This window comes from Capra hircus, chromosome 28 (assembly GCF_001704415.2).
Source record: "Capra hircus breed San Clemente chromosome 28, ASM170441v1, whole genome shotgun sequence".
Lineage (NCBI taxonomy): Eukaryota > Metazoa > Chordata > Mammalia > Artiodactyla > Bovidae > Capra > Capra hircus.
In genome coordinates, this window is record NC_030835.1 from 2,517,828 (window position 1) to 2,545,590 (window position 27,763).

A 27,763-nucleotide genomic window follows, 5' to 3' on the forward strand; every position below is an offset into this window, starting at 1 on the left:
GGGGAGGGCATAGGGAAGGAACCTCGCCATGTGACGTGCTGCTTCTGCTCAGCAAGAATGTATAAACCCCAGTTCCTTGGCCTCTAAGGGTTCTGCGGTTCCTTTTCCAGCTCTATTTCTTTTCTTCTCTGTTTCCCTGAGATGCCCCTTCTGCTCCCCAAACCAGGTTTTCGTTCCGGATGTTCCTCCAAGCCAAATCAAGATCCGCCACTCTCCAGCCAGGACCTCTGCCTCAGTGCTGTTCAGGTACCCAGGGACTCTGCTTCCACGTGCATCCCACAGGGACGCTCAGCCCACAGGGGCTGGACCTTCATGTGGACAAGGCCTGGTGCCCGAGTGCTCCAGCAGGCCAGCACCTCTTCATCTTCCATCACAGCACTGCTGTGGTGTCTGTCCAGGCTCCCCACCCTTCCTCGTTCAGTATCTTCCTAGGCAGATTTTCTACAAACAGAAAGCAACTCCCTTGCTGGGATTCATCTCTTCCCCCGAGTAGAGAAATCATCATTTCAGTCCCTTTTATTCAGGCGCACAGTAACAACAGCAAACAGACAAAACATGGCCACATTTATTGCATTAGCTTGCAAAGGCTCAAGTAGAGACAAGCTTTTCTACCCGGTCTATAAACCGGAAGCCCCCAGTTTCAGAAAGCTTTGAAGGCTACAAATGAGAACAGAGCCCAGGCTGGAGACAGCGAAGGCCTCGACCTTGAAAAGAATGTGTTCTGAGCCTTTCTGAGGATGTGGGGCTGAGCCTCAAGGGTGTGGAGTCAGTACAGCAAAGCCTGCTGAACTTGGTACTTTTAGAAATCTGACAGTGGATGAGAAATAGGGGAGCAAAAGTCCAGGAAAAGAGAGGGCCTCTGTTTTTCCTCTTCCAGAAAAAGTTCTAGAATTTTGCCTGTGGTCTTTTGTGACATTGCCATCATGTGGAATGGCATGCAGAAGATAAAGGCAGTTTACCATCCTACTGCTCATTTCACCAGCTATGAGCTCCAAGGAAGATCCATCATTTCATTACCATCAAAAAAAGACACCATTACCAGCAGTGCCCAGAAACTCACCTAACCAAAGGTGAGTTCTCTCTGAAAGTTTTTTTTTTTTTTCAAAAAATTATGTTCATCTGAAGGCAATTATAGAACTTTTGGAATGGTCTATGTGAATTTTATGAATATCTCATCATTGAAGTACTTCTTTCAGAATTGATACTATCCCATAATTATAGCATAAGCTGTAGATTAAACAAGATGCCAGAGATCACTCTTGGCTTTCTAAAGCTCATCTAAGGTGGGAGGGAGCCCACATGGGACAAAGCATCTTTGGAGTCACTAGAACCTGGGTTCAAATTCTGCCCCACCACTTGCTTGCTCTGAATTGCTGTTACCTCATCCTTCAAACATGACTGACCCAGAAGTGCTGGGGGGCAAGTGTGGCCATGGGTCTGGGACAGGCTAGCACAGGTGTACACAGGGCTCCCTCGGCGGGCATAGCTCTCGTGGGTGTGGACGCTACCCTAGAGCAGGACTGATTCTTTTTACACTGGGAGGAAGAAGAGCATGGGAAACGAGTGAAGATTTGTTTCTGGTCAAGACCTGCCTTGTTCTGTCAGTACCATTCTGAGAGCTCTTGGAATAATTGTGCCACCTGCGAATCAGACCTCCTGCTCGGCCAGCTCAGGCTGCCATGGCATCTATGGGGCAAGAGTCCAGGCCTTCAGGCCACCTGGGATGGCGCTGAGAAGAATGGAAGAGTTTAAAGTCACTGAGGCTTAGGTAGGTCATTTAGCTTAACCCGAAGGTGGTCTGTGAAGGTGGGCTCACAGAGGACATCTTACCAACTCACCCTCACCCCAAGACAGGTGTCTAAACTCCTCCGGAAGACTTCCATAGGTGGGACACTATCAAGTAGAACTTTGTGGCTGGTCAACGGCTAGGCTGGGTTCAAATTCTTTCCCTTTTGGAGGGTGATTTTTACCTGTGCTGCTTCACTTTAATCAAGTCTGTGTCCGTGAAGCCCTAGAAGTGGTCGAAGCTTGAGTACTGCCGCCACATGGTACTGGGGCATTCTCTACCCCAGAACCCCAGTGCCCATGGCCTGCCTCACTGTCTTGCCTTTGACTCCAGTCCCTTTAGTCCAGCTGCCCCTGATTGGCACCTCCAGTCTACCCTGAGCCTGTCTCTCAGAATGAGCCAGAGGCATAGCCCAGGAGCTCACATCTCTCCTATGAGGCTGGTAGAGAAGCCTGCCAGCGGCCTTCAGAGGGTAGGCTAGCCCAGGCCAGAATGGTCTCTGCCAGTGGACTCATCTGGATGGAGGCTACACCCTCTCAGCCCAGGAAAGGACGGGATCTGAGGTGTCCCTGCCTGTCCTTCTCACCTCTGGGATTAGGAGGCTATGGCTAGTCCTTAGACACTAAGAAAATGACCAGGAGGAGCCTGGTTACAGGGAAACTGAGCCTCCAGAGCTAAAGTAGACATAAAGACTGATGCCTGTCCAAATTCTCCTGTATCTATTCTATTCACAAAACAGACATGAGGCCACGGTGAAACGGGTTAGAGAGTAACTAAGAGGTGTCAAGAAAATACAATCCACAGTGAGAAGAAAACTCACTCATCTTGTCAAACTGGAAGTGCGTCTACTAATGAGCTGGGCTGTGTCTCAGGGCAGCGTCTTTTGCCTGGGTGTGGCTCTGGAGGAGCATGCTGGGGAAGCAGTCTGTGGGGTGGGCAGAGTTTTCCATGAGAAGCTGAGAGACTGCTAATAGAAACATACTCCCTCCTCATTTTCCTTTCTCGGAAGCAAATGTGGGTTTAGTCTAGTTTTCAAATCTAGATTGTAGGTCAATGCTTGCATACTCGGTTGCTCAGTTGTGTCCAGCTCTTTGCAACCTCATGGACTGTAGCCCAGTAGGCTCCTCTGTCCATGGAGTTTTCCAGGCAAGAATACTAGAGTGGGTTGCCATTTCCTACTCCAGGGAATCTTCCTGGCCAGGGATTGAACCTGCGTCTCTTGTGTCTCCTGCATGGGCGGGCAGATTCTTTATCACTGTGCTTCCCTGTAGGTCAGTAGAAATCCAGTAATAGATAGGCATTCTTGGAAAATAGAGGTATCCTCCTGAATTAAAGGATATTGACCCCTTTTATTGTAACTTCCTGTCTTAACAAGTATGAATCTACTATTAAACAATAATAATATTTATCTAATGCATTAGAAAAGACTTTTTGTTTGTTGTCTAGCTTTCACAAGGACTCAGTGAGGTAGCCGTGATCTCTGTCTTCAGGTGTGGAAATGGAGGTGGGGTAAGAGATGATGTGCAGACTAGGGAACTTCACTAGGGTTTGCTAGAGCCTAGTGCAGGCACCCATGGGTGTCCAGCACACCAGGCTTTGCAGAGCACCTATTGGACCATACCTTGACCACACCTTGGCTCCAGGCCCTGACTCTGCAGACAACTGCTTTCCTCGGAAGGGGAAAAGAAAACAAAAGCAAAAACAACAACAACAAAACCCCCAAAATGACAACAAAAATCTTTGTTCTGGCTGGATTGGAGGGCAGTTACCTGATTGTCAACTTGGGTATATTTGGAGTTAAAAATGAACATTAGCAAAATTACTGAATTATTATCGCACAACTATGCTGTAAGCCTGATGCTGCTGATACATGAAAAGTCTGGAGGTTTATATAACTTCAAATTACCTCTAGATGCTGAAATCAAGTGGCTCTAATTTTTACAAAGTTTTACATATCTGCATTTTAAAATGTATTTATCTAAACAAGTGGTACCTAATCAAGAGTAGAAGCTTTTACACAGCAAAGGAAACCATACACAAAATGAAAAGACAACCTAAGGAATGGGAAAAAATATTTGCAAACAGTGCAACCGATAAGGGCTTAATTTACAAAGTATACAAACAGCTCATACAACCCAACGGCAACAACAACAACAAACCTCAAACAATCCAATTGAAAAATGGGCGGAAGACTGACATAGACGTTGCTCCAGAAGAGACACACAGATGGCCAACAGGCACATGAAAAGATTCCCAACATCGCTAATTATTAGAGAAGTGAAAATCAAAACTGCAGTGAGATACATCACACCAGTCAGAGTGGCCATCATCAGAAGTCTACAAACAACAAATGCTGGAAAGGGTGTGAAGAAAAGGGAACCCTCTTACACTGTTGGTGGGAATGTAAATCAGTACAGCCATCATGGAAAACAGTAAGGAGGTTCCTCAAAAAACTGAAAGTAAGTTGCCATATGATCCAGCAATTCGATTCTTGGGCATATACCCAGACAAAATTGTAATTTGAGAAGACAGATGGACTCCTATGTTCATAGCAGCACTATTTGCAACAGCCAAGACAAGGAAACAATCTAAATGTCTATTGATAGGTGAATGAGTAAAGATGTAGTAATATATTTTATATTTACACAGTGAAATCGTACCTAGCCACAAAAAGAATGTAATAATGCCATTTCAGCAACACGGATGGATCTAGAGATTATTGTACTAAGTGAAATGTCACAAAGAGAAAGACAAACACCATGATATCACTCACACATGGAATCCAAAATATGATCCAAATCAGCATATCTATAAAACAGAAACAAAGACTCACAATATAGAAAGCAGAGTTTGGTTGCCAAGGTAGGGGTGGTGGGGAGCTGGTAGGGATGGAAAGGAATGGGAGTTTGGAGTTAGCAGAAGCAAACTCTTATATATGGAACAAATAAGCAACAAGGTTCCACTGTACAGCTCAGAGAACTGTATTCAATATTCTATGACAAACCGTAATGGGAAAGAGTATGGCAAAGAATACATGCATATACGTGTGTTCTTTGTTGCTGTTTAGTTGCTAAGTCGTGTGCAGCTCTTGTGACTCTGTGGACTGTAGCCCTCCAGGCTCCTCTGTCCGAGGGACTTCCCAGGCAAGAATACTGGAGTGGGCTGCCACTTCCTTCTCCAGGGGATCTTCCCAGTCCAGGGATCAAACCTGTGCCCCTGCATTGGCAAGCAGGTTCTGTTACCACTGAGCCGCCTGGGAAGCCATATGTGTGTGCATATATGTATGTGTATGTGTGTATGTGTGTGTGTGTGTGTGTGTGTGGACATAACTGATCCACTTTTCTGTACAGAAGAAATTAACACAACATTGTAAATCAACTATAGTTCAATAAACTTTTAAAAATTAATGTATTGTTTCCATATATTTTCTCCCTTAAAATATTAATTTTATTTTTGTTTATCTATGTTTTATAACCTTCAGATTACTTATTTTCTAATTTAAATTATATGCTTTTAGAAAATTCTAATTAGAAATGCACTAAATTTTAGAAGTTTGGGTAACTTCTAGTTTTCTAGTCTTCATTTGCTCATTATGTTAAATCCACTTATTGTCTAAATGAAATGATCAATTTTATTTCATTTTGGATCGATATTAGTATTCACATATTTAAGAAGCTTTATAGTTAACTATATTTCTAACTTAATGGCTTACCATATTTTTACTTTTTCATTTGAACTTTTTCATTTTCCTTTTTCATACCTTCCAAAATTTTCATTGCTTGGGTTAATTTTGTATTTCAAATGATTTATTTGAAAATTATTTAATTTATTTTTTAATTCAACCTGGGTAATACAGTTTAGAGTATTTTTATATTTTTGTTTCTATATATGCATTTTCTAATTTTCCTATAATGTTATTTTATTATTTGCAAAATAATTTTAACATTTAACCTTTTTGCCAAATAAATAAACAAATAGATAAGTCCAAAAGAGCAGAAACCAAAGAGCAGAAAGAAATACTGAGGCAAATTACAAGGAAGTCAAATGATATTTCATGAGCCACAGTAAGATATCTGTCCCTTCAAAGAGGCAAGCATGGCTCTTTCCCTTCTGTTAGCAACGTGCACTTCCGGCGGTGGCCATGGAAAGCAGCTGTCCCGTACTGTAATCCCCGGGGCACTGCTGGGAGAAACCAGGAGGAAGCCCTCTACAAGCCCCTGAGACCCCAGACCCTGTCCTGGAGACCCTTTCAACCCTGCCTTCCTTGCAGGCTGGCGTCAAGATTATGCTAATTAACGCCAGGTCGCTTGTTGCCTGGTGACAAAGTTTCACAGTTGAGGAGGAAGAACCGGGACAACAGGGTAAGCTTTCCTCTGGTTGCACTTATTTCACTCTAATTCTGCCAAACAATACCTCTTTAAACTCTTTTTCTCTCCTCCTCTAAGCAAGCAACTTTGGAAATGCAGGCTTCCCTGGTGTGCTTTATTTACAAACCCCAGATGCCAGCTGATTCATTACATAGCAGGAGAGGAAGCCGGCCCTGAGCCCCAGGCAGGGAGGGCACCTTGCTGGCGTCCTCAGGCACCTGGGCCATGGACAAGCTTGGGTGGTTAGTGTGGGGATCCGTGGGCCTTTGGGGTCACCTTGACGATCTTTCAGAATCTGAGTCCCCTTGAGTGTTGTTTCCCGCTTCACAAGCAGGTGGAGATGAGTGTGTACCACTCCTCACCCAGCCAATCACCCCCTAAGGAAACTCACTCAGTCTGGAGGCTGGAGCCTGCGACGGGACCCTGATAACTGCTGACTGTGCTGGGGTTTAGAGCAGAGTCTGTCTTTTGAGAAGCCTAGAGGCAAACCCTTTCTTTGAGTGATCCTGAACCCCTTCTTTGAGTGATCCTGAACCCCGGAACCCACAAACACGTGGTTGAGTCTCGGGCTGCGGTGGACCGTGCAAGGAGGTACTCCGCATGGAACACTCTAAACTACACACTTCACGTCCCTATTTCTACCACAGGCAAAGGTAGGTGCTGCTACTTCGAGTCTCCGGGAGTTTGGATGAGCCACTTAGCCTCTCTGAGCCTCAGGTGCCATATCTGTCCAGTGGAGATCAAAATCAATAAATACATCAGGCAGGTGTACGAATTAGTTATAGTGTCTGTACAATGCCTGGCCTGTGTGGAGTAATTTGAAGGAGGCGGTCAATATGGTGCTGGTGGGTGAATTTATCAGCATTGTTCGCCATCATAAAGGTGCTAGGAAGCACATTACCATTCACTGAGTGCCATTTAACACACAATCACTTAGCACACAGTCATCACCTCAGTCTTCACAAAAACCTGCAATTTTCTAACCCATTTTCCAGATTAGTAAACTGAGCTCACGATTAAAGTCAGATTGTCAGTGAGGGTAGGGATGGAGCCCAGCTCTACTGGCCTCCAAGCTTCCACATTCCCCTTCAAGGTGTCTTGCAGCCTCACAGGTGGGCAGGTTTATAGCAAAGGCTTTCTCAATGCTGGGGCTTGTCCTACAGCAGATGGGGGTACCACACGGGGGTGCCTGGCAGTGCACACTGCTGGGGTATACCTGAATCTGCACCGTGTCCACCCCTCAGCAAGTTCTCACTGGGGCCAGGAGGTGCGTGGTGTAGAAAAATGTAGGTATCGTTGGACACTTGAGAACTGCCCCCCACTCTGGGGTCCTGGTTGGGGTGTGAGGCATTGTGCCTCAGAGGAGCTGTCTGTCTTTCAGACAGAGCAACCCAAAGTCTGCCCCTGGGAGGCAGGGATGCCCCAGCAAGGAAGGATGCTGAGCGGCGGGGTCTGAATCAGGTTTCTACCCAGTTGGAATCCTGGTGTCCTGGCTCCACGGTCATCAGTGTGTGGTCCTGTCCAGCCATGGCTCCGCTCTGCACCCCATCCCCCACAGCCACAACAAAGGTCTTCATGGTCCTCACTCACCCTTACCTCGCCCTTCAGAAGCAGCCACTTTTATAATTCTATCTACAGAAGTGGAGGCCGAAGCTCAGCGAGGCTCCTCAGACTGCCTAGGGTCACAGGATGGCACATGGGGAGCTGGGTGGCAACCCATGGGGCTCTAAGGCCCTGCCTTAGCTGCCTTAGCTGGCAGGTCCTTTCTCCCTGCCAAGCTGCTTCTCTGAGGCCAGTTTCTTTATCTGCAAAGGAGGGCCTGGCTGTGAGAAAATGCAATTGTGTCTGTCTGGCAATAGCAGTGTTTAAACCATGTTGATTGAAACTGAATTAGTTGATTGAAACTGAATTAATGCTCACCTCTTGGGGTTTAAAGGCACTAGCACTGACTTTGGTTCTTTGCTTTCTGGGTGTCGATTGCTTTGTGTACTTTGAACATGTTGGTTGATGAACAAGGCATTTCTAGGCTGTTAAACTAATAATCTTAATATTTTATTTTAATTGTAAGGCACCTATTCCCTTTTGTTCCTTTAACAAATCCAATTAAAACAAAGCATTTTCAGAATTACTAAATAGATGCTATTAAACCAATAAGAAATCATAATCTTTTGCTATTGGGCCATGTGACCCCCTGGGAACTTTTGCTTCAAATAAAAGTTGAATTCTTATTACCCTCCAGGGGGAAGGGGCCCATTTGACAGATGATGGCTTCCCAGGCAGCCCTTGTGCAGCCCCACATAGGTGCTGAGGATAGAGAAGTAAATAATACTAGAGGTGGAACCTGTCCATGTGTAATATAAAATCCTTAGCGCTGTGTTGGTCAAATTAACCAGATAATCACCAGATGAAGTGAACCTTCCATACAGACACTCTGTCTGCGGCAGCTCTGATGTCACAGGAGGAACCTCCCGCCCAGAAGCCCTGGGTTAAGTTGAGTGGCATGAGCTTGGATAAACTGCTTTACGCCCACCTCACCCCCAGGTCCTTATCTTTGGGTAGCAGGAATATTCCTACCTCAGAAAGTCATGAGGACTAAAGAAATGGCACAGCGGGGGGCACTTGCTTTGTGAAGGTGGCGTGACGGGCCTCTGCAGGCTGGGTGTGCGCGGGAGACTGTGTGTGCTGGGGCCGTGGAGGGGCGGGCAGATCGTGGGTCGGACAAAGGCTGCAGTTCGGGACTCGCGGAAGCGCATCTTGCAAGTGTTCGCTTTTCAGGCGAGGCCACGCCATGGAAGGCACTTCTGGTGACGCACACAGCGCCTCAGGGCCTGCACGCAGGCAGACACCCTTCCCCCGCTGCCAGGGCAGCAGGGGGCCAGCTTCCCTGGGGGGCATGTGGGAATGCAGTGGGCTAGCGTTCTGAGGCCGTGCTGGATGACAAACGGAATCTTTAAGGAGGCCCACGTCACGGGAGCCCGGGGCACCGGAGGGACTCAGGAACAACAGGTTTCTGTCTCCATCATCACTCTCTCATCCTCATTTTTTTTAAGAGGTCAAATTATTTCAGTTTATTTTTCTACAACATGTTATGGGAATGTTGGTAAAATTCTAAGAAGATATACAAATAAAATAGTAACATACAATAATTTTTAAAATTTCTAATACATGCTTTCCTTTTTTTTCTAAAAAAAGGATATGTATAAAATTTATTTAGACTTCCCTGGTGGCTTAGATGGTAAAGCGTCTGCCTACAATGCGGGAGACCTGGGTTCAATCCCTGGGTCGGGAAGATCTCCTGGAGAAGGAAATAGCAACCCGCTCCAGTATTCTTGCCTGGAGAATCCCATGGACGGAGGGGGCACACACCTATTAAATGAACTGGCTGGTAGCATTAAACTTTCCCCGCCCCATCTCATTGTTGATCTTCAAGCTCTTACATTTAAGTGACTCCACTAATGCTATTAAAATAACTTGGAATTCATATTATTCAACCACATTCAGATCTATACACATATACATGCATATGTGAAGACAAGAACCCCACACACTGGCCCCTAGACAGTGGAACAACAGGCAGCACGCCTAGAGCAAGGCACCTGGGGGAGAAGAGAGGCAGGACTCTGGGAAGCCCGTACACCTTGGCATTGCACACCCAGGCTTGTGGGTGCGGAACACCCGGGGAACCTAGGCTTAGCTGAGCTGCGTTGTCTTGTGAACGTGGGGAGTCACTTCATGTCTCTGAGCCTTGACTCTCTTATATTAAAAATAGGATGGACACTTGCATGATTGCTGTGGAGATTAGAGCTACAGAAAGGGCCCAGCAGCATGCTGGCAATAGTTACTTTGGTACATATCACCTGAATGAAGAGTAGTAAGTGGCTCTTGACATCGTGAAGCATCTCCAAGACTGATTCCAGAAAGCCCTCACTGTCATGGGGTCCCTGTAGGATCTCACCCCTCCTGCCTGCCACCCTCATTTCCCTCCATCAACTGCACCAAGCGTCTGCTGGGGGCACTGCCGGGAACTGCACGGAAATCTTTCTCCCTCTAGTCTGTCCGCTTCCTAGCAATCTGTCCTTCTGCTCACAGGAAAGCAGAGCTCAATATAGCTGGGGGCAGAAGTGGAAAAAAACAAAAGCACCTCATGTCTATACCTCCAGCGAGTCTATACTCCAAGAGGCAGATCTAGCTGTAGAAAACACCGCTCCTGGCCCAGAGTGGGCTCTGGACACAGAGTAATTCTTTCCCCCAGCTCAGATGGCTCTTGAGTCAAACATCCGTGCCTGTTTTAGAGGTCTGGCCAAGGTTCTAGACATCCCGTTGACAGACAGTGCCAAGGTGACCACCCGCATCTCCACCTGCCGCAGGGCTTCTCATGTGAAGGAACAGCTCAGTCTGGGAAGGGGTGGGGGACGAGGGGAGCGATCTGAAGGCTCATGGGATGTCACAGCAGAGGCGAGGCTCTCCTCCTACATATCTATGAATGTGTCTTATTAGAGTCAGGAGAGAGGATAATGAATGACGTTTGAACGACTGACTTCACTGAGGGAAATTTGCATTACTTCCTCTTAAGAGATGTCCCACAAGCAAAAGAGATTTCTCCCCTACACGACACAAAGCTTCCTAAGTTAGTCCCAAACACGGGCTGTGAAACAGTGGTGACTTTGGGGACTCCCGCTCCACAAGATGTCTCTCCTGGTCTCACTGCATCAATGAAAAGGGTAAAATAATTATGAGATGGTGTTAGCAAAATGTTTAAAGACATCACACACACACACATATATATATATATAATTGTTCTTAAAAATATAAAGATACATGAGTGTGAAGCATCAGATAAATTCTAGTATATTCTAGTGAAAGATAATGATCTTACAACTGAAAATGCTTGCAGATATTCTGATGGTTCTAAAATATAAGTTGCCATTAACATTTTTAATTTAGATATCCATGGGGTGTCCCACCATGCTGGTTGATTCACAATGACTAGATAGAAAAATTAATTAGAAATTAAAGTCAAACCAACTGGACCGGTTTCAATAAAGTATAAAAACCAACTGTATAAAACAAAAAGACAGTATATTGAGAGACTTCTATTTGCGTTTCTAAGCTGTTCATGTGAAATGAAATCTATTATTCGACTACCCTCCATCTGTCTCTCTGACCATCATTCTGTCTGTCCATCCAGCTGTCTATCTATCTACCTATCCATCTGTCTGATTATGTATTTACATTTCTTTCTCCCTATAATTGCCCTTGTGTGGATTGACCCTACACTGATATTTGAAGATTCTATGAATTGATAAAGACAGGTCATCAGTGAGATTCAGCTGTACTGAAAGACCATCTGTTTCACGCTTCTTTAGCCAGTACGTATTCTCCTACCCAGTGGGCAGACCTAGGCAGGATGCTGACCATTCAGAGCTGAATAAAACAAGGGATGGATGTCCCTGGGCTCTGGGGGTTCCTGGCACTGGTGTGCTTCCAGCAGCTCTCACAGCTTAAAGGGGTCAGAATGGACCCTGAGCAATACACCCTGCCTTCCCTAGCCAAGAGCAGGCGTCCCAGACAGACAAAGTAGGAGAAACATGAAGCGGGGGTGGGGGGGGTGGGGAGGTGGGACTCAGCAGGCTGCTTCTGGCCTGGGCTGTCTGGGGGCCCATATGTGCTGAGAAAGAGGAGAAATGTGTTATCCCAGCTAGCCCCTTCTTTGCCTGCAGGTGATGAATGACTGAGCAGGCTCTGAGTCAAAGGGCCCATTTGGAGAAGTCCTTGTGGACAGCTCCATGCTGCTTCCTCCCCATCAGTCATCAGAGCTGAGAGGCTTCTTACCACGGTGCACGTGGGCTTTGGGGAGTAGGCACAGCTGGGCTTAACTGGTTGAATCTCCTGTCTATGGGAAGCATTCTTCCCAACTAGGGCCTTCTGCCCTTGCTTGCCTGCTTGTCCTCCCTGAGCTGAACTTTGTCTTAATCAAATGTAAGAAATACAAAAGACAGCCTGGGCTTTTGGGGGCTCAGGAGAATCCAGTGGCCAGAATCAGTAACAATCTAGATGTTAACTTTTTGAGTTTAGAAACTGGCCCTGTTTATTGCTTACCTGTATAAATAACACAGAGACTTGGTGCCAAGTAGGCTCTTGATAAACTTGCTGAATGAGTGTATAAATGAATGGCTGAATGCAGGGATAAGCACATGGACTTGGCTCAGATTAGACCCGAAGAAGCAACAAGAATCATGGACAAAGGAAACTCTGCTATGCTTTCAGACCCAACTATACTTTCAGAGTTGCCAAGTAAAATACAGAACTATGCCGTGTTTGGGACATATGTTTACTCAAAACTGTCCATTGTTTATCTGGAGCTCAGATTTGATGGGGCATCTTGCAATTTCATTTGCTAAATCTGGCTACCTCACCGTGAGAAGGCACTGATGAGCCTGACTGGAGCACAGGCTCCCCCATCTCAGTCCGTGTTTGTTTAATCATGATTTTCACTCAAGGGCAGTAGGCCAGCTTTTCTGATATGCTGTTCCCCACAGTGCACCTGTCCATACACGTGGTTGCATGTGTACATACCCCAGCAGTGCCCACACGATACACATGTGGATGCCCTGTACAAGCAAAACATTCAGTTCAGTTCAGTTGCTCAGTGGTGTCTATTTGTGATCCCATGGACTGCAGCATGCCAGGCTTCCCTGTCCATCACCAACTCCTGGAGTTCACTCAAACTCATGTCCATTGAGTCAGTGATGCCATCCAACCATCTCATCCTCTGTCATCCCCTTCTCCTCCTGCCTTCAATCTTTCCCAGCATCAGGGTCTTTTCCAATGAGTCAGCTCTTCGCATCAGGTGGCCAAAGTATTGGAGCTTCAGCTTCAGCATCAGTCCTTCCAGTGAATATTCAGGGCTGATTTCCTTTAGGAAGTACTGGTTAGATTTCCTTTCTGTCCAAGGGACTCTCAGGAGTCTTCTCCAACACCACAGTTCAAAAGCATCAATTCTTCGGTGCTCAGCTTTCTTTACAGTCCAACTTTCACATCCATACATGACTACTGGAAAAACCATAGCCTTGACGAGATGGACCTTTGTTGACAAAGTAACGTCTTTGTTTTTTAATATGCTGTCTGTTGCTGCTGCTGCTGCTAAGTCGCTTCAGTCATGTCCGACTCTGTGTGACCCCATAGACGGCAGCCCACCAGGCTCCCCCATCCCTGGGATTCTCCAGGCAAGAACAGTGGAGTGGGTTGCCATTTCCTTCTCCAATGCATGAAAGTGAAAGTGAAGTCGCTCAGTCATGTCCAACTCTTAGTGACCCCATGGACTGCAGCCTACCAGGCTCCTGCATCCATGGGATTTTCCAGGCAAGAGTACTAGAGTGGGGTGCCATTGCCTTCTCCGATATGCTGTCTAGGTTGGTCGTAACTTTTCTTCCAAGGAGTAAGCGTCTTGTAATTTCATGGCTGCAGTCACTATCTGCAGTGACTTTGGAGCCCAAAAGAATAAAGTCTGTCACTGTTTCCATTGTTTCCCCATCTATTTGCCATGAACTGATGGGACCAGATGCCATGATCTTAGTTTTCTGAATGTTGAGCTTTAAGCCAACTTTTTCACTCTCCTCTTCCATTTTCATCAAGAGGCTCTTTAGTTCTTCTTTGCTTTCTGCCTTAAGTGTGATGTTATCTGCATATCTGAGGTTATTGATATTTCTCCCAGCAATCTTGATTCCAGCTTGTGCTTCATCCAGTCCAACATTTCTCATGATGTATTCTGCATATAAGTTAAGTAAGCAGGGTGACAATATATAGCCTTGACGTATTCCTTTCCTGATTCGGAATCAGTCTGTTCCATGTCCAGATCTAATTGTTGCTTCTTGACTTCCATACAGATTTCTCAGGAGGCAGGTCAGGTGGTCTGGTATTCCCATCTCTTTCAGAATTTTCCACAGTTTGTTGTGATTCACACAGTCAAAGGCAAAACATTGGGGCATGAAAAAAAATCAGACTTCCCAGTCAGGCTGAGAATGGGAAGTAGATTATAACAGAAATAGTCTATTGAGGTTTTTTTTTTTTTAATTTAAATTTACCTGCAATAAAGTCAGTATACGGTTTTTTTGTATCTACTTCTCTGAGCTCTAACATGTGCAGCTTCATGTAACCGCCGCCAGAGTCTGGGTACAGGCAGCTCCAGCACTCTAGAAAACTCACCTGTGCTGGTCTGCTGTGAAACCTTCCCCATCCCTAGTCCCTGGCAACCAACCACCAATCTGGTTTCTGCACCTATGGTTGTGACGTTTCCAGAAAGCTATATAAATGGTCTCATTCATTATGCAGACTTTAAGGCTGTCTTCTTTTGCTTAGCAGGATGGTCCTGAGAGTCATCCAGGTTGTTGCATGTATCAATAGGCTTGTTCTCCTTATGCTTAACAGTACCGATTGTAAGGAGAAGCCACAACTTCTTATGTATCCACGCACTGAAAGACCTTCAGATTTTTTGTTTCCCTTTGTGACAGACGTGAGTAGAGCAATTATAAACACAAGTTTCCATGGGAACCTGAGTTTTTGGCTTTGGTGGGTAGGGGTTAAGTATTTAGTTGGGGAAATGCTGGGTCATATAATAAGTGTATGGTTACTTTTATCAGAAATTGCCAAACTGTTTTTTTTTGTGGTGATATTACCATTTCGAATCCCCATCAGCAATATGTGAGCATTCTCGTTGCTCCACACCCTCACCAAATCTTTGTATTATCGGTTTTTATGTTTGTTTGTTTGTTTCTGTTTTAGGCGTTTTAGTAACTGTGCAGTGGTATCTGACTGTGATTTTCATCTACATTTTCCCTAGTGACTAATGACGCTGAGCAATGCTTTGGGGTTTTGTGGCTTATTAACCATCCATACAACTTCTATGGTGAAATGTTTCATTAAATCTCTCGGGCATTTAAAAAAAATTGTATTGTTATTTTCTTATTGCTGACCTTGAGTTCTTTATAAATTCTGGATACCAGTTCTTTGATGGATATGGGGTTTTGTTTGTCTTTCAGAGCAAGGATTTCAAATTTTGTTGAAGTCCAAATTGTCAATATTTCCTTTTATGGGTTATACTTTTGCCAAATTCAAAGTCATGAAAAGTTTCACTCCACTTTTCCTTTAGTCTTTGCATAGTAAGTTTATTTCCCCATTCTTTTAGTTTAACTTACTTTTGTTTATTTAAACTGAGATGGCATATAACTGAATCTTTTATTTTATAATCCACCTGATTGCTCTGGAGATTAAAATATACATACTTATCTTTCTATAGCTTACTGAGAATTAAATTTTACTATTTCCAAAACAACTTAAAAATCTTACCTACCATCTAGGTCTCATTAACTTCTCCCATTATGTTGTAGTCATCATATGAATCCCATCTACGTACATTGACAGGTAAAATTTTTGCTTTCAGCCATCACTTGTGTTTTAAAAATTGTAAAAGGATAAAAAACCCAGCCTATTACATTTATCAGAGATTTATCATTTCCATTGCTCTTCCCTTATTCTCAAAGTTCAAGCTTCTCTCTAGTTTCTCTTTCATCTAAAGATTCCTTCATTTTTCATTCATCTGAGATTATCTATTTTGCCTTCATTCATAAAGGATGTCTTCATTAATGGTCTGTTTGACAGTTCTTTTTCTCAACATTATTTAGAAAATGTTTTTTCCAGTTACCTCTGGCCTCCACAGTTTCTAGTGAGAAGCCTGTAATAATTATTGCTATTTCCCAGGAGGCAACATGTTGTTTTTTTCTTTTTAATTTTGAGTAGTTTGGTTCTGTCTGAATGTGGATTTCCTCCCGGGAAGAGGCAATGGCAACCCACTCCAATGTCCTTGCCTGGGAAATCGCATGGACAGTGGAGCCTGGTGGGCTACAGCTCGTGGGGCCACAAACAGTCGGTCACGACTGAGCAACTGAGCATGCATGCCCTCCGCGTGTTGCACAAACACAGCTCCCGATCAAGGGCCTGGATGATGAAGCAGGGAAAGTGCAGAGCACCTCCCCACCCATCCCTGCAGGGAAATGGAGGCAGCGCCTTTGTCTCCTGACAGCATGCTTCTCAGGGGAACTTGATCCAGAATAGAAAATCAGCAAGCAAGAGACACCAAGTTGTAGAAAAGAAAAGAGCTTCTAGAATAGGCAGGCCAGTTGCATCCTCTTCCTAACTGTAGACCTTCCTCACTCCTGAGCCTCAGTCTTCTTCTCTTTATAATGGGGCTAAGCCTATGGATCTTACTTGATTGTTGAGAATTAAAATCAGTATGTGCAAAGGTCCTGACAATAATATTTAATAGTTAACATAAATCAGGCTTTTCCTATGTACCAGGCACTGGTGTAGCACTTTAGAGTTTAATTTATACTCCATACTTCCCTGGTGGCTCAGATGGTAAATCGTCTGTCTACAGTGTGGGAGACCTGGGTTCCATCCCTGGGTTGGGAAGATCCCCTGGAAAAGGAAATGGCAATCCACTCCAGTACTATTGCCTGGAAAACCCCATGGACAGAGGAGCCTGGTAGGCTACAGTCCATGAGGTCATGAAAAGTCAGACACGACTGAGTGACTTCACTTTCACTTTCAAGAGTTCTTAAAGGGGGCTGTTTTCACAAATGAGGAAACTGAGGCACCGAAATTTAAGAACCTTCTTTGTGGTAGGACTGGACTTCTAAGCAAGTCTTCTGAGGCCAGAATCACTGTCGCTCTGTGTGTGCTACTTTGCTGGTGGAGGCCGTCCTAACTGTGCGGCCGTCCTAACTGTGCTAGCCTGGCTGTGGCAGCCCTATCACATCTGTTGGTGCAGAGGTGTCCACAGTTGAATCACAGTGTGAAGGACATGAGGGGCAGAAGACAAGGGGGTTGGAGGTGCAAAAAGGCAGCATGGCCTTCTGCTCTTCCAGGCTCCACCCTGCCCCTCTCCTCTGTGCCCATGGGCATGGTGTATACACATTCTGCTACTTGGGGGCTTTTCTGTGCCACTTTTATCACACTGCAATTATGGGAGCAGTGACTAGCTCCTCTGGGTCCACAAGGTGAAGAGAGATGTAATATGTAAGTCATTATTAACTCCTCCCACCTTATTCCCTTATATCAAGGCTATATTGCTTCTGAGAACTCAGCAGTCCCACCCTAGGGATTCATAGGATAACTCTAAGAAAAGACTAGATTTATATGAGGATTGGGGAAAGGGCACATATCCAAGACATTACTCCGCCCGCAACACTCACCCAGAAGGGGGTGTATGTAATAATCCAGGGAATGGCATAGCCAGAGGGGCACTGAACATCCTTCAGGCCAACCCTGAACCTCCCATTCTACATCTGGGAGCACGAGGTGTGAGGAGGGCATTCAGTTTGCTGAAGGTCTTCGGCTAGGTTCCTTCTACTAATGGCCTAATTTCTCTCCACTCTCCTCTTTCTCTCCTTTTAAACCATGAGAAGTAAAGCATTCTGATTTGGGGGCAGTCCAGTATCCTCACATCATCTGACTGGACATTTTTTTCTCTTTTTACCAGAGTCTATCTTCTAGCAGTTTCATGAGCTATTTCCTCTAACTGAACACCAGTCGATCAGAACAGCATATCAAACACACTCCTTTACTAAAAGAACATGGCCAAGGGAGCGAAGGGCCCCAAGGGCAAAAAGATCACCCTCGCCGTGGCCAAGAACTGCATCAAGATCACATTTGATGGAAAGAAACGCCTCGACTTGAGCAAGATGGGAATTACCACCTTTCCCAAGTGTATTTTGCGACTCACGGATGTGGACGAGCTCGACCTCAGCCGGAATTTGATCAAGAAGATCCCTGACGCCATCTCCAAGTTCCAGAACCTGCGGTGGCTGGACCTGCACAGCAACTACATTGACAGGCTCCCCGAGACCATCGGCCAGATGACCTCCCTGCTCTATCTCAACGTCAGCAACAACAGGCTGACCACCAATGGGCTGCCCGTGGAGCTCAATCAACTCAAGAATATCCGCACTGTGAACTTAGGCCTGAACCATCTGGACAGCGTGCCCACCACACTGGGCGCTCTGAAGGAGCTCCATGAGGTGGGGCTCCATGACAACCTGCTGAGTAACGTTCCCAACAGCATCTCCAAGCTCCCCAAGCTGAAAAAACTCAACACAAAGCGAAACCCCTTTCCCAAGGCAGAGTCATCGGATATGTTCATGGATTCCATCAAGAGGCTGGACAATCTATATCTGGTGGAAGAGAAGGATCTGTGTGGGACTTGCCTGAGAAAATGCCAACAGGCCCGGGACAAGCTGAACAAAATCAAGAGCATGGCCACGGCGGCACCAAGAAAGGCCATCTTTTCCACTTTGGTCTCACCCAACTCCATGGCCAAGGAATCCCAGGAAGATTGGAGGTGACCTGGGACCCTGACCCTAAGGCAGGAAGGGAAAAGGGAGGGGGAGGGAAGGTGACAGTGGGCTGCATCCTCAGAAAATAGGGACTCTGCCATCACCGCAATAGCTTCTCCGCTCAAGCCCATAAAATACCTTTCCCTACCTCCTTGGCTTGTGATTTTGTTGATCAAAGGGCTTTTCGTTCTTTGCCATTTCATACACTTCTGTCTTCTCTCCATGCACACACCCACACATACAGGCACAGTAAATCTGGAAAGAGCCATCCATCTCATTCTTGCCCCAGACCTCTCTTGCCTACAGCCTGTGGCCAGGCAGCTGACACAATCTTGTCTCATTATCACAGGTTTCAGGATCAACTACCAGTTCCCCAGTGTGGAGCTTTTTCTACTGGAATGCTTTGGGCCAGGGCTTCAAAAGTCAGGCATCTCTAAGCATTGGTTGGTAGCAGGGAAGATGGACGTTTAGTCTTGGGGAGGAGACAAAACTGGGCCACAGAGTTGGGCAGATATTATCATTAAGTATTTGCATTAACATTTTGCGCTCAAAGCCGTCCTATTCTTTTCTCTTTTCTACATTTGCATAATTTGCTCTAGTAGCTTTTAGACTAAACCAGCAAGCCCTTGACCGTCTGTGAATGAATGAGGTTCACTCCCATCTAATTATGTGCAATGCTTTTCCATACCTTCATGGAATAAGGAAAGGATGGGTGCAAATACGGGTTGCTGCAGTCAATAGATAAATACCTTACTAGGCACTGTGCTAGTGAGTGCAGGGACTGTGCTGTGGGGGAAAGCCTGTCCTGCCCTTTGCAACCTGTAGGAAAGGCAGGTAGAAAGAAGACAGGGCATGATGTCATTGTTTGAGGAAGTTAAGAGATCAGAGCCTAGCGGTATGCAGGCACAGAGAAAAGACGAAGTTTCTACAGTTGGACATATCTGGGCCCAGGGAAGCTTTGCTTTTTGCGTGCTACCTCCCTGGCCATTTTACTCAGCTTTGGCTCCTTCGTCTGCAAAGTGGAAATAACACCAGCCCAACTCCCAGGGTTGTCATGCGTCTCAAGCAGATAGCTCACAAGAGTGAGTACTCAGTATAAGTCAGTTCTCTCTAGGAACTAGAGCTCAGTGCATCTCACAGCTGAGATCCCGCTTTGGACAGTGCATTGAGTCACTCTAGATCTGCTCGCAGAACTCACAATAGCGGAGGACTTTCTCTGTGCCACTCACTGACACTTTTACACTGCCTAAAAGAAAGGGATCAAGGAAGATAACTTTAGAAAAGTTTGTTGTTTTAAATCAAGGGTTTCCTGTGCTGGCAGCAAGTTTTGTAGTCATCAGCGGAAAAGCACTGAGAGATATTAATAGATATCAATTCGTTTGTTATGACTAATGTATTTCTTTTTCATGTTATATATACCATAGCAGACAGCATATTTCATTTCTTCACGCCTCACTGCTTATTTTCCTTAGAAATGCTTGACTATACTATTATACTTCTAAAATCTCTGAAGATACAGATTCAAAATTCCCTTTCTAGTTTTTCTTATTAAATGTTGTCTATTATAAAAGTAACAGTACCACAGCATAGGTTTAAATAGAGCAGCTTAAAGTATCCACAGCTCTACAGTGTAAGTCAGCTATAATATTGACCTATTTCCTTACTAGTCATCTTTCTGTGTGTACTTTCTGCATAGTTAAAATAATAACATTCACATCACTTTTATCTTTCTTTGAAACACATGTGGCTGCATGGCCGTAATAGCCCTGATTTAAAGCATCTGCAAGACAGTCAGACACAGATATACATGACTAAGTTCTCGTTGGACATTTAGGCCATTTCCCAAACCGTTTTGTGGTGAAGCCTGTATGATTAAAATCTTTAAAATATTTTGCATTATTTCCTTGATATAGCTTCATTATTGCGCATATTGTACTAAAGCGTATGTTTTTAAACCAATTTTTGATATATGCTACTAAGCGGCTTACAGAGTTTGCACCCATTTAGCAATCTACCAGTAATATATTAGAGAACTCATTTCACTGCATCCTTGTGAGTCCTGAATGTCACCCTTTATATCTTCTTCTTCAGTTAAAGTCCAAAATGATTTCTGAGAATCCCTTCTGTTTGTGAGTAGAGGACACGTGACTGTGGAATGAATAGCGAGATGTCATGGCTTAGGCCCAGGAGACCCCACTAGAATGTCAGGCCTTGAGCATGTTCCTACGTAGCCTCCTGCTAGTTCAGCTCTCTCTGACCCAAGAAGTACAGAGGCCATGAGAGGGCATTCGATCCAGACAAGAAGTGATTGCTGGTCGTGTGGCTGCTGCCTGTTTCCATTCCTCCCACTTGGGACACTTTTTCTTTAGAATCAGTGAGTTAAGGAGACAGATCGGCCTGCTCCCCTGCAAAGGGTCTTAGTCTGGAACACAGATTTCTCCTTTACCCCTTCTCCTGCTCTGTTGTGACAACTTGCCCCACTGTGCTTGGTTTGCAAAATCTCTCTCTAGCACCTCTCCTGGGTTTACCTCCAACTGACACCTTTTGCCATCTTTGGTTTCCAGGTGCTTTATGCTACTTTTGTTCTTATAGCCGTGTCTCAGGAAGGGGTTTCAAGTGCATTGAATGTCACCAGGATTGAGAAATAAAGGGGCAGGGGCCTTGGATATGCCCCAGGATACATTCACCTTAGACCTCCGGTTCATCAGGAAACCCTGGCAATATTATGAGTGAAGTTGGGAGACAGAGCTCAGCTATGAAGCTTCTACATTTTATTCCTCTTTCTGTCAGGGAAAGGTTTAAAGCTGATGCCCCCTCATGCCCTAAAATACTACAGTCACCTTTACTTCCTAGAGAGTGTATTAGGCCCCAAAATACTTGATAGGAAAACCACAGGGGTTTCTCTTTTCCTCAAACAGAACAAAACCCTCATTCCTGCTAACCCAGTAACCACCCTCTCTGAAAGCCAGGCATGACCTAGGTGACCTTTGTGTGACCTCTGCCCTTGCTGTGTCTTTCCTCCGTGATTTGGAGTAATTGCCTTGGCCTCTTGTGTCTTCATCCCCAGGATACGCTCAACATCACCCTAGAGTAGCTTATGGCAAAAACTTGAAGACTAACCGTCTAACGAGAGTAAACAGCTCTGAAGAAGAAAAGCCCTCAGTTAGGAGAAGAGAGAGAGAGTGGCAAGGGGAACATTCCGGAAGCCAGGCTCTCCAGTGCTGGCCAAACCACTGACTTGTTTTTTAAATTAATTTTGTTTCTCTTGCGTTAGAGTACCTGTGTGTGAAAATGACTTTGGGAAATACTTGGTGTGTGGTTTCTTTTTAATGTATATAGAGGAAATATTTAAGAAAATGACAGATATAAATTATAGACAATTAAAGATTTAAAAGAAGACTTTAAGACTTCAAATATTTATGGACTTTATACTTCACTTTAACTGGTAAGATCCCAACACCAATTGCTTCTGATAATTAAGTATGTATAATGTAATACCGCATGCAACTAAAATCTGTACAAAGAATTTATACCAAAAAACCTCAAGAATACTATAGGTAAATCAATGCAGAATTTTAACAAATCTTTCAGTAATGCAGAGGTAGGCAGGAAAAATAAACAGAAATGTACAATAGAGAGAAAAATAGGAAACAAAAAATAAAATTTGGCAGACCTAACATGCTGAAGCTGAAACTCCAGTACTGTGGCCACCTCATGCGAAGAGTTGACTCATTGGAAAAGACTCTGATGCTGGGAGGGATTGGGGGCAGGAGGAGAAGGGGACAACAGAGGATGAGATGGCTGGATGGCATCACCGACTCGATGGGTGTGAGTCTGAGTGAACTCCGGGAGATGGTGATGGACAGGGAGGCCTGGCGTGCTGCAATTCATGGGGTCGCAAAGAGTGGGACACGACTGAGCGACTGAACTGAACTGAACATCTTAATAATTACATTAAATGTCAATTTCTTCATTTGTAACAGCTGCAAACTAGAAACAAGCACGTTTCCCTCAATAGGCAAGTGGTTAAACCAGCTCTGGTCATGAAGCATCTACATTTTCTTCCTCTTTCCTTTATGCCAGGGAAAGGTTTACTCCATATCACGGAATACTACTCAGCGACAAAAGGAGCACGAAACATACACAAAGCTTGGTGGGTCTCAGTGGCATTATTCTGAGTTTAAAAAAAAAGGGCCTAGTTCCACAGGTCACATACTCTACGATTCCATTTATACAAAATTCTCTAAATGGCAAATGGCAGAGATGGAAAACAGACCAGTGGTTGCCAGGGGTTAAGGATGATGTCGGGTACTGGACGGTGGGCATTGTCATGAAGGGCAGCATAAGAGACGCCTTTGTGCGGATTCTGGTGACCACCGCCGTCAACACCCACAATTACTCATATGAGAAAATGACAAAGAACTATGTGAACATACTGTACTAACGCCAGCTTCCTGATGTTGGAACTGTACCAGAGTTTCACAGATTTAACCATTGGGGGGGATTTAAGTGAAGGCTGCATAGGGTCTCTCTGTATTACTTTTGCAACTTCCTGTGAGTCTACAGCTCTTTTAAAATAAAAACATTTTAAAGACCATGTACACACTGCTATATTTAAAACAGATAGCCAACAGAGACCTACTGTTCAGCACCTGGAGCTCTGCTCCACGCTACGTTCCAGTCTGGATGGGAGGGGCTTTGGGGGAGGATGGATTCATGTGTATGGATGGCTGGGCCCCTTCACTGTTCACCTGAAGCTACCACAACATGGTTTATCAGCTATAGTGAAGTCGCTCAGTCATGTCCGACTCTTTGTGACTCCGTGGACTGTAGCCCACCAGGCTCCTCTGTCCATGGGATTCTCCAGGCAAGAATACTGGAGACGGTTGCCATTTCCTTCTCCAGGGGATCTTCCTGACCAAGGGATTGAACCTGGGTCTCCTGCATTGCAGGCAGATGCTTTACCCTCTGAGCCACCAGGGAAGCCCCCAAATATTATTGGTATTAAAAAACAAACAAAAAATCTTACCGCCTATATGAAGTGATAAACAGATCTTTCTGTATCTGCCAAGTGCTAACTTATGAGTAACTATGGCAAGCTTAAAGTTCCTCAACCATCCCAAAGAGTTAACCATCCCAAAGAGTTAAGGCATTTTAGGGGAAAAAGCACCTTAACTTCAGATCACTGGACTAATGTGAAATTATCCATGTTGGTCTTATCCTTGGATATTCCTGAGAAAGATGTTAAAATAATAAAAAGACAATGAATGGCTTCTTGATCTGTGCTCCAGATTTTCTGGTGCTGGTTAGGTACAAGCAGCAAATGGGGCGGGGGGACCATGAGTCCCCAAGTGTTCCCTTCACAATTCTGGACTTTAATATACCTGTCCACTACCCCATGTGAGCAGCTGACCCGGTGAAGCTGGTTGGAGAAAGGGGCTGGGCTCGGTGCAGAGAGAACTTCAGTTAGACCTCTGCCTCTAAACAGGTCTGAGGTCATGGATAAGGACAGGGCTTCCCAGGTGGCAGGAGTGGCAAAGAGCCGGCCTGCCGCTGCAGGAGACACACAGGACCTGGGTTTGATCCTTGAGTCGGGAAGATCCCCAGGAGGAGGGCATGGCAACCCACTCCAGTATTCTTGCCTGGAGAACCCCATAGACAGAGGAGCCTGGCGGGCTGTGGGCCATAGGGTCGCAAAGAGTCGGACACGACTGAAGCATCTTAGCGCGCATGCACGCGCGGATAAGAGTACAGCTAGGAGGAAATGTGTCAATAAAGACAAAGAGCAACGCAAATGGGGCCCAAACAAGGTTGGAGCAGGACCCAGGCAGAGCTCACCGCTGGGCACCGGACTCCACTGCCCACTGCCTAATGAGCCAACCGCGTGAGAAGCTCCACAGTGCCAGGGCGTTGGCTGCTCCCCCGTGGTGTTTAGCTCCCCTCTGGTTCTAGTGGTTCTGCTCTAACCCCAGGGTCTGAGCTGTGCAGCCCCTACTACTGCCCTCCTAGGGCTGTGCTTCGCCATCACGCCCGCGGAGCACGTTTCTCCATTCAGTGATGGGGCTGACGTTCTCTTTATCAAAGTAACCGTGCACGTCACAGACTCAGCCTCCCAGCTGGTCATCAGCGACAGCCTCCGGAGAGCAGGGACTGGAGAGGCAGGAATGGGGAGATGGAGTGCTTGAAATTTAGCCTCCATGCGGCTAACAGTGACGCCCTGATTATCACGGAAGATCCTCTTCTTATGGGGATTTACAGCTTCTTAGGTTTGGTTTTCTAAGTTCTTTTCCCTTCATTATGTTTCAAAGATATTCTACGAAGGAAACTCATTCATTAAAGGAAATCTATACAGGACACTACTTACTCAACTGCAGAACTTCGTGCCAAAAAATGAATTTCATCCTAACCATTACATGTAAGTGAGCTATAAAATTGAGAAAACCTTTCAGAACATACGAATACAGTAAGGCCCCGAATACAAGCCCCGCCTTACAACCAACAATTTCCTCCCACCCAGGGACACTTTTGTCTGAATGATGTGGCAAGTGAATATTTCAGACCTCGGGGACCATGGCCGTGGAAGGATGCCTCTAGCTCATTCAAAGATGCGTGTAGTGTGCAACAGAGATTTGAGAAAGAGTAAGAGCCGGATAGGCATCTGGGCCTTGTATTTCTCTGAGCTTTGTAAACTCTGAGCTCAATAGGAGCTGAGATCACCAGAAAGGAATGGAACTGGGCCAGATCATGTTAGCATCCCAAAGAAATGTCTGTACAGAAAGAAGTCCAAATGTTAGGGCTGTATTTTTCAGTGAATCAATATAGAAAATTATATTTTCCAGTGCTTTTTGTTCATTTTTTTTATAAACAAGGGAATTAACTTCTTTCTTATCCATGACCCTATTTATCAGTGCGAAAGGAAAGTATGTTCCAGGAAAAAAGATGTCCTTCACACCATCTGTTTCTTATTATCTGTCACTGGGAAATGTTGCAGCCTAGCACAGCTGCTTGGGTTTTCTTAGTTTCAGGACAATTAGAGAAGCTAGATCACTTTGGGTACCTGATATCACATCTATGTTTTTGTCTTTTAAACAAAAGGGGTAATTCATAAAGGATCATTATACCCCATATTTTGTTTTGAAACTATTTCCAGCCCTTTGTGGAAGGATGCAGATACCTTTAAATATAAAGATGTGTGTTTCTTCACATGTCAATTTCCTACTAGCTTCCCTTTCCCTGTAACTTCAGCTATTCTCACATCTGCCCACAGCCTGCTTGTGTTTAACATCATGGAGCTTTCTGGCCATCAGACACATGTCCAGGGGGTCCAGTTGGCTTTATGTTGGAAACTCCTGTATGCTGGCAGAGCCTTGGCCCCTGCAGATGTCTGATTATGCCACCATGCTGCCTTCAGAATGGTCTACTCTTGTACAATGGGGAGACATAGATGGATTATGGATCCCAGGCTACCCTAGGTTTTGCAGGTTGGCCAAAAAGTTCATTTGGGTTTTTTGCACCATCTTAAGGAAAAACTTGAATGAATGTTTTGGCCAATACAATATCTTCCATTTGGGATCCAGGTCTGCAGACCCTCCTTGGAATTCAGATATGGAGGCAGCCATTGTCACTGAAATTCCAGGCAAAATTCTGGTACCCAAAAGATCTGGTTTCCTATACATGGGAGATGGTCTCTAGACAGCATATATCCAAAGCATATATCCAAGCCAGTTTTGAAGAGCTGGGGGTTGAAGATATAAAAACCTATAGGATAGCCAAGCATCCTGGACCAGGTGGAAACCCACAGAATGGACCATGCACCTCCTTCAGAGAGGAGAAGCTCACACTCAGTAAAGCATCCACAGTGCAGCCAGACATTTTCAAAGACTCAGTGTGGAGGCTGGGCATTATCCTTGGTAATCCAGATAAAAGATGGCCAAGTCCATTCCAGCCATAAGGCAATGGCTAGCCATGGCTTCCTAAGGCTGGGGGCCACCACTGCCTTCCCATTTGAAACTCATGAAAGCACCCTTTGGCTGTAGGAGAAGGGCTGGGAAAGACTCAAAAGAGTTGAGAACACAGATGCCTGTATTTAATCAGTTGCTCTGTACACACGCCCAAAATGCACAGCAGTTGATTCTAAAACTAAGCAAAGGAATTACAATTTATCGAACACTTCCTATGAGCCCAAATCAGGTTGATCCTAAGCCCATGGCTGGCCTTAGCAGCATGGCCTCACCATGTGCCCCATCTGTTTGGGTGGTCCCAGAGCCTAGGACCCGCTCTCCAGCTTCCTCATTTTGTCAAAGTTCGTCTTCCATGAGCTTAGGTATGTATCTCTCCAGAGAATCTCTGCCTTGAATTTCAAAGCTTATATCCAACGACCTGAATGACATCTCCACCTGGATAGCTGATAGGCATCTCAAAATTAACACATCCGAAACTGAGCTATCCCCTGATAGCTACTACTTCCCCAAAGTAGCTCTTCCTGCGGTCTTCCCCATTTCATCTTCCAGTTGCTCAAGCCCCAGTGCTTGGTCTTATCCTTAAGCACTTTCTCTCATATACATATTAGCCACCCACAATCGACTTGGCAACAAGTCCCACCAGATGTACCTTCAATCAGGTCCAAATATGTCCAAAGTCTGAGCACTTCACACCCACCCCAATCCAAGCCATCACCATCTCTCTCTTTTTTAAAATTTATTTGTTTTAACCGGAGGTTAATTATTTTACAATAATGTAGTAGTTTTGCCATACACTGACACGAACCCGCCACGGGTGTACACGTGTTCCCCATCCTGAACCCCCCTCCTACTTCCCTCCCCATCCCATCCCTCAGGGTCCTCCCAGTGCACCAGCCCTGAGCACCCTGTCTCATGCATCGAACCTGGACTGGCAATCTGTTTCACATATGATAATATACATGTTTCAATGCTATTCTCTCAAATCATCCCACCTTCTCCCTCTCCCAAGAGTCCAAAAGACTTCTATACATCTGTGTCTCTTTTGCTGTCTCACATATAGGGTTATTGTTACCATCTTTCTAAATTCCATATATATGCCTTAATATACTGTATTGGTGTTTTTCTTTCTGGCTTATTTCACTCTGTATATTATAGTTTCATCCACCTCATTAGAACTGATTCAAATGTATTCTTTTTGATGGCTGAGTAATACTCCATTGTGTATATATACCACAGCTTTCTTATCCATTCATCTGCTGA

The 27,763-nt window shown here is 45.1% G+C and overlaps 2 protein-coding genes across 2 annotated transcripts in view; one reads left to right on the forward strand and one right to left on the reverse strand.

Annotated features, from left to right (window-relative positions):
* The window catches only part of WDFY4 (WDFY family member 4), a 253,777-nt gene that overhangs the window by 39,517 nt on the left and 186,497 nt on the right, over positions 1-27,763 (reverse strand). The window lies entirely within an intron of this gene.
* LRRC18 (leucine rich repeat containing 18) lies at positions 973-18,689 on the forward strand. Its single transcript, XM_005699346.2, has 3 exons — positions 973-1,070; positions 6,057-6,147; positions 17,690-18,689. Exon 3 carries the CDS (start codon positions 17,784-17,786, stop codon positions 18,549-18,551), a length of 768 nt encoding a protein of 255 aa, XP_005699403.1. The 5' UTR covers positions 973-1,070; positions 6,057-6,147; positions 17,690-17,783; the 3' UTR covers positions 18,552-18,689.

Bases quoted from the DNA above. Each gene is read 5' to 3' on its own strand.
- LRRC18 (XM_005699346.2), top strand. From the start codon at position 17,784: ATGGCCAAGGGAGCGAAGGGCCCCAAGGGCAAAAAGATCACCCTCGCC.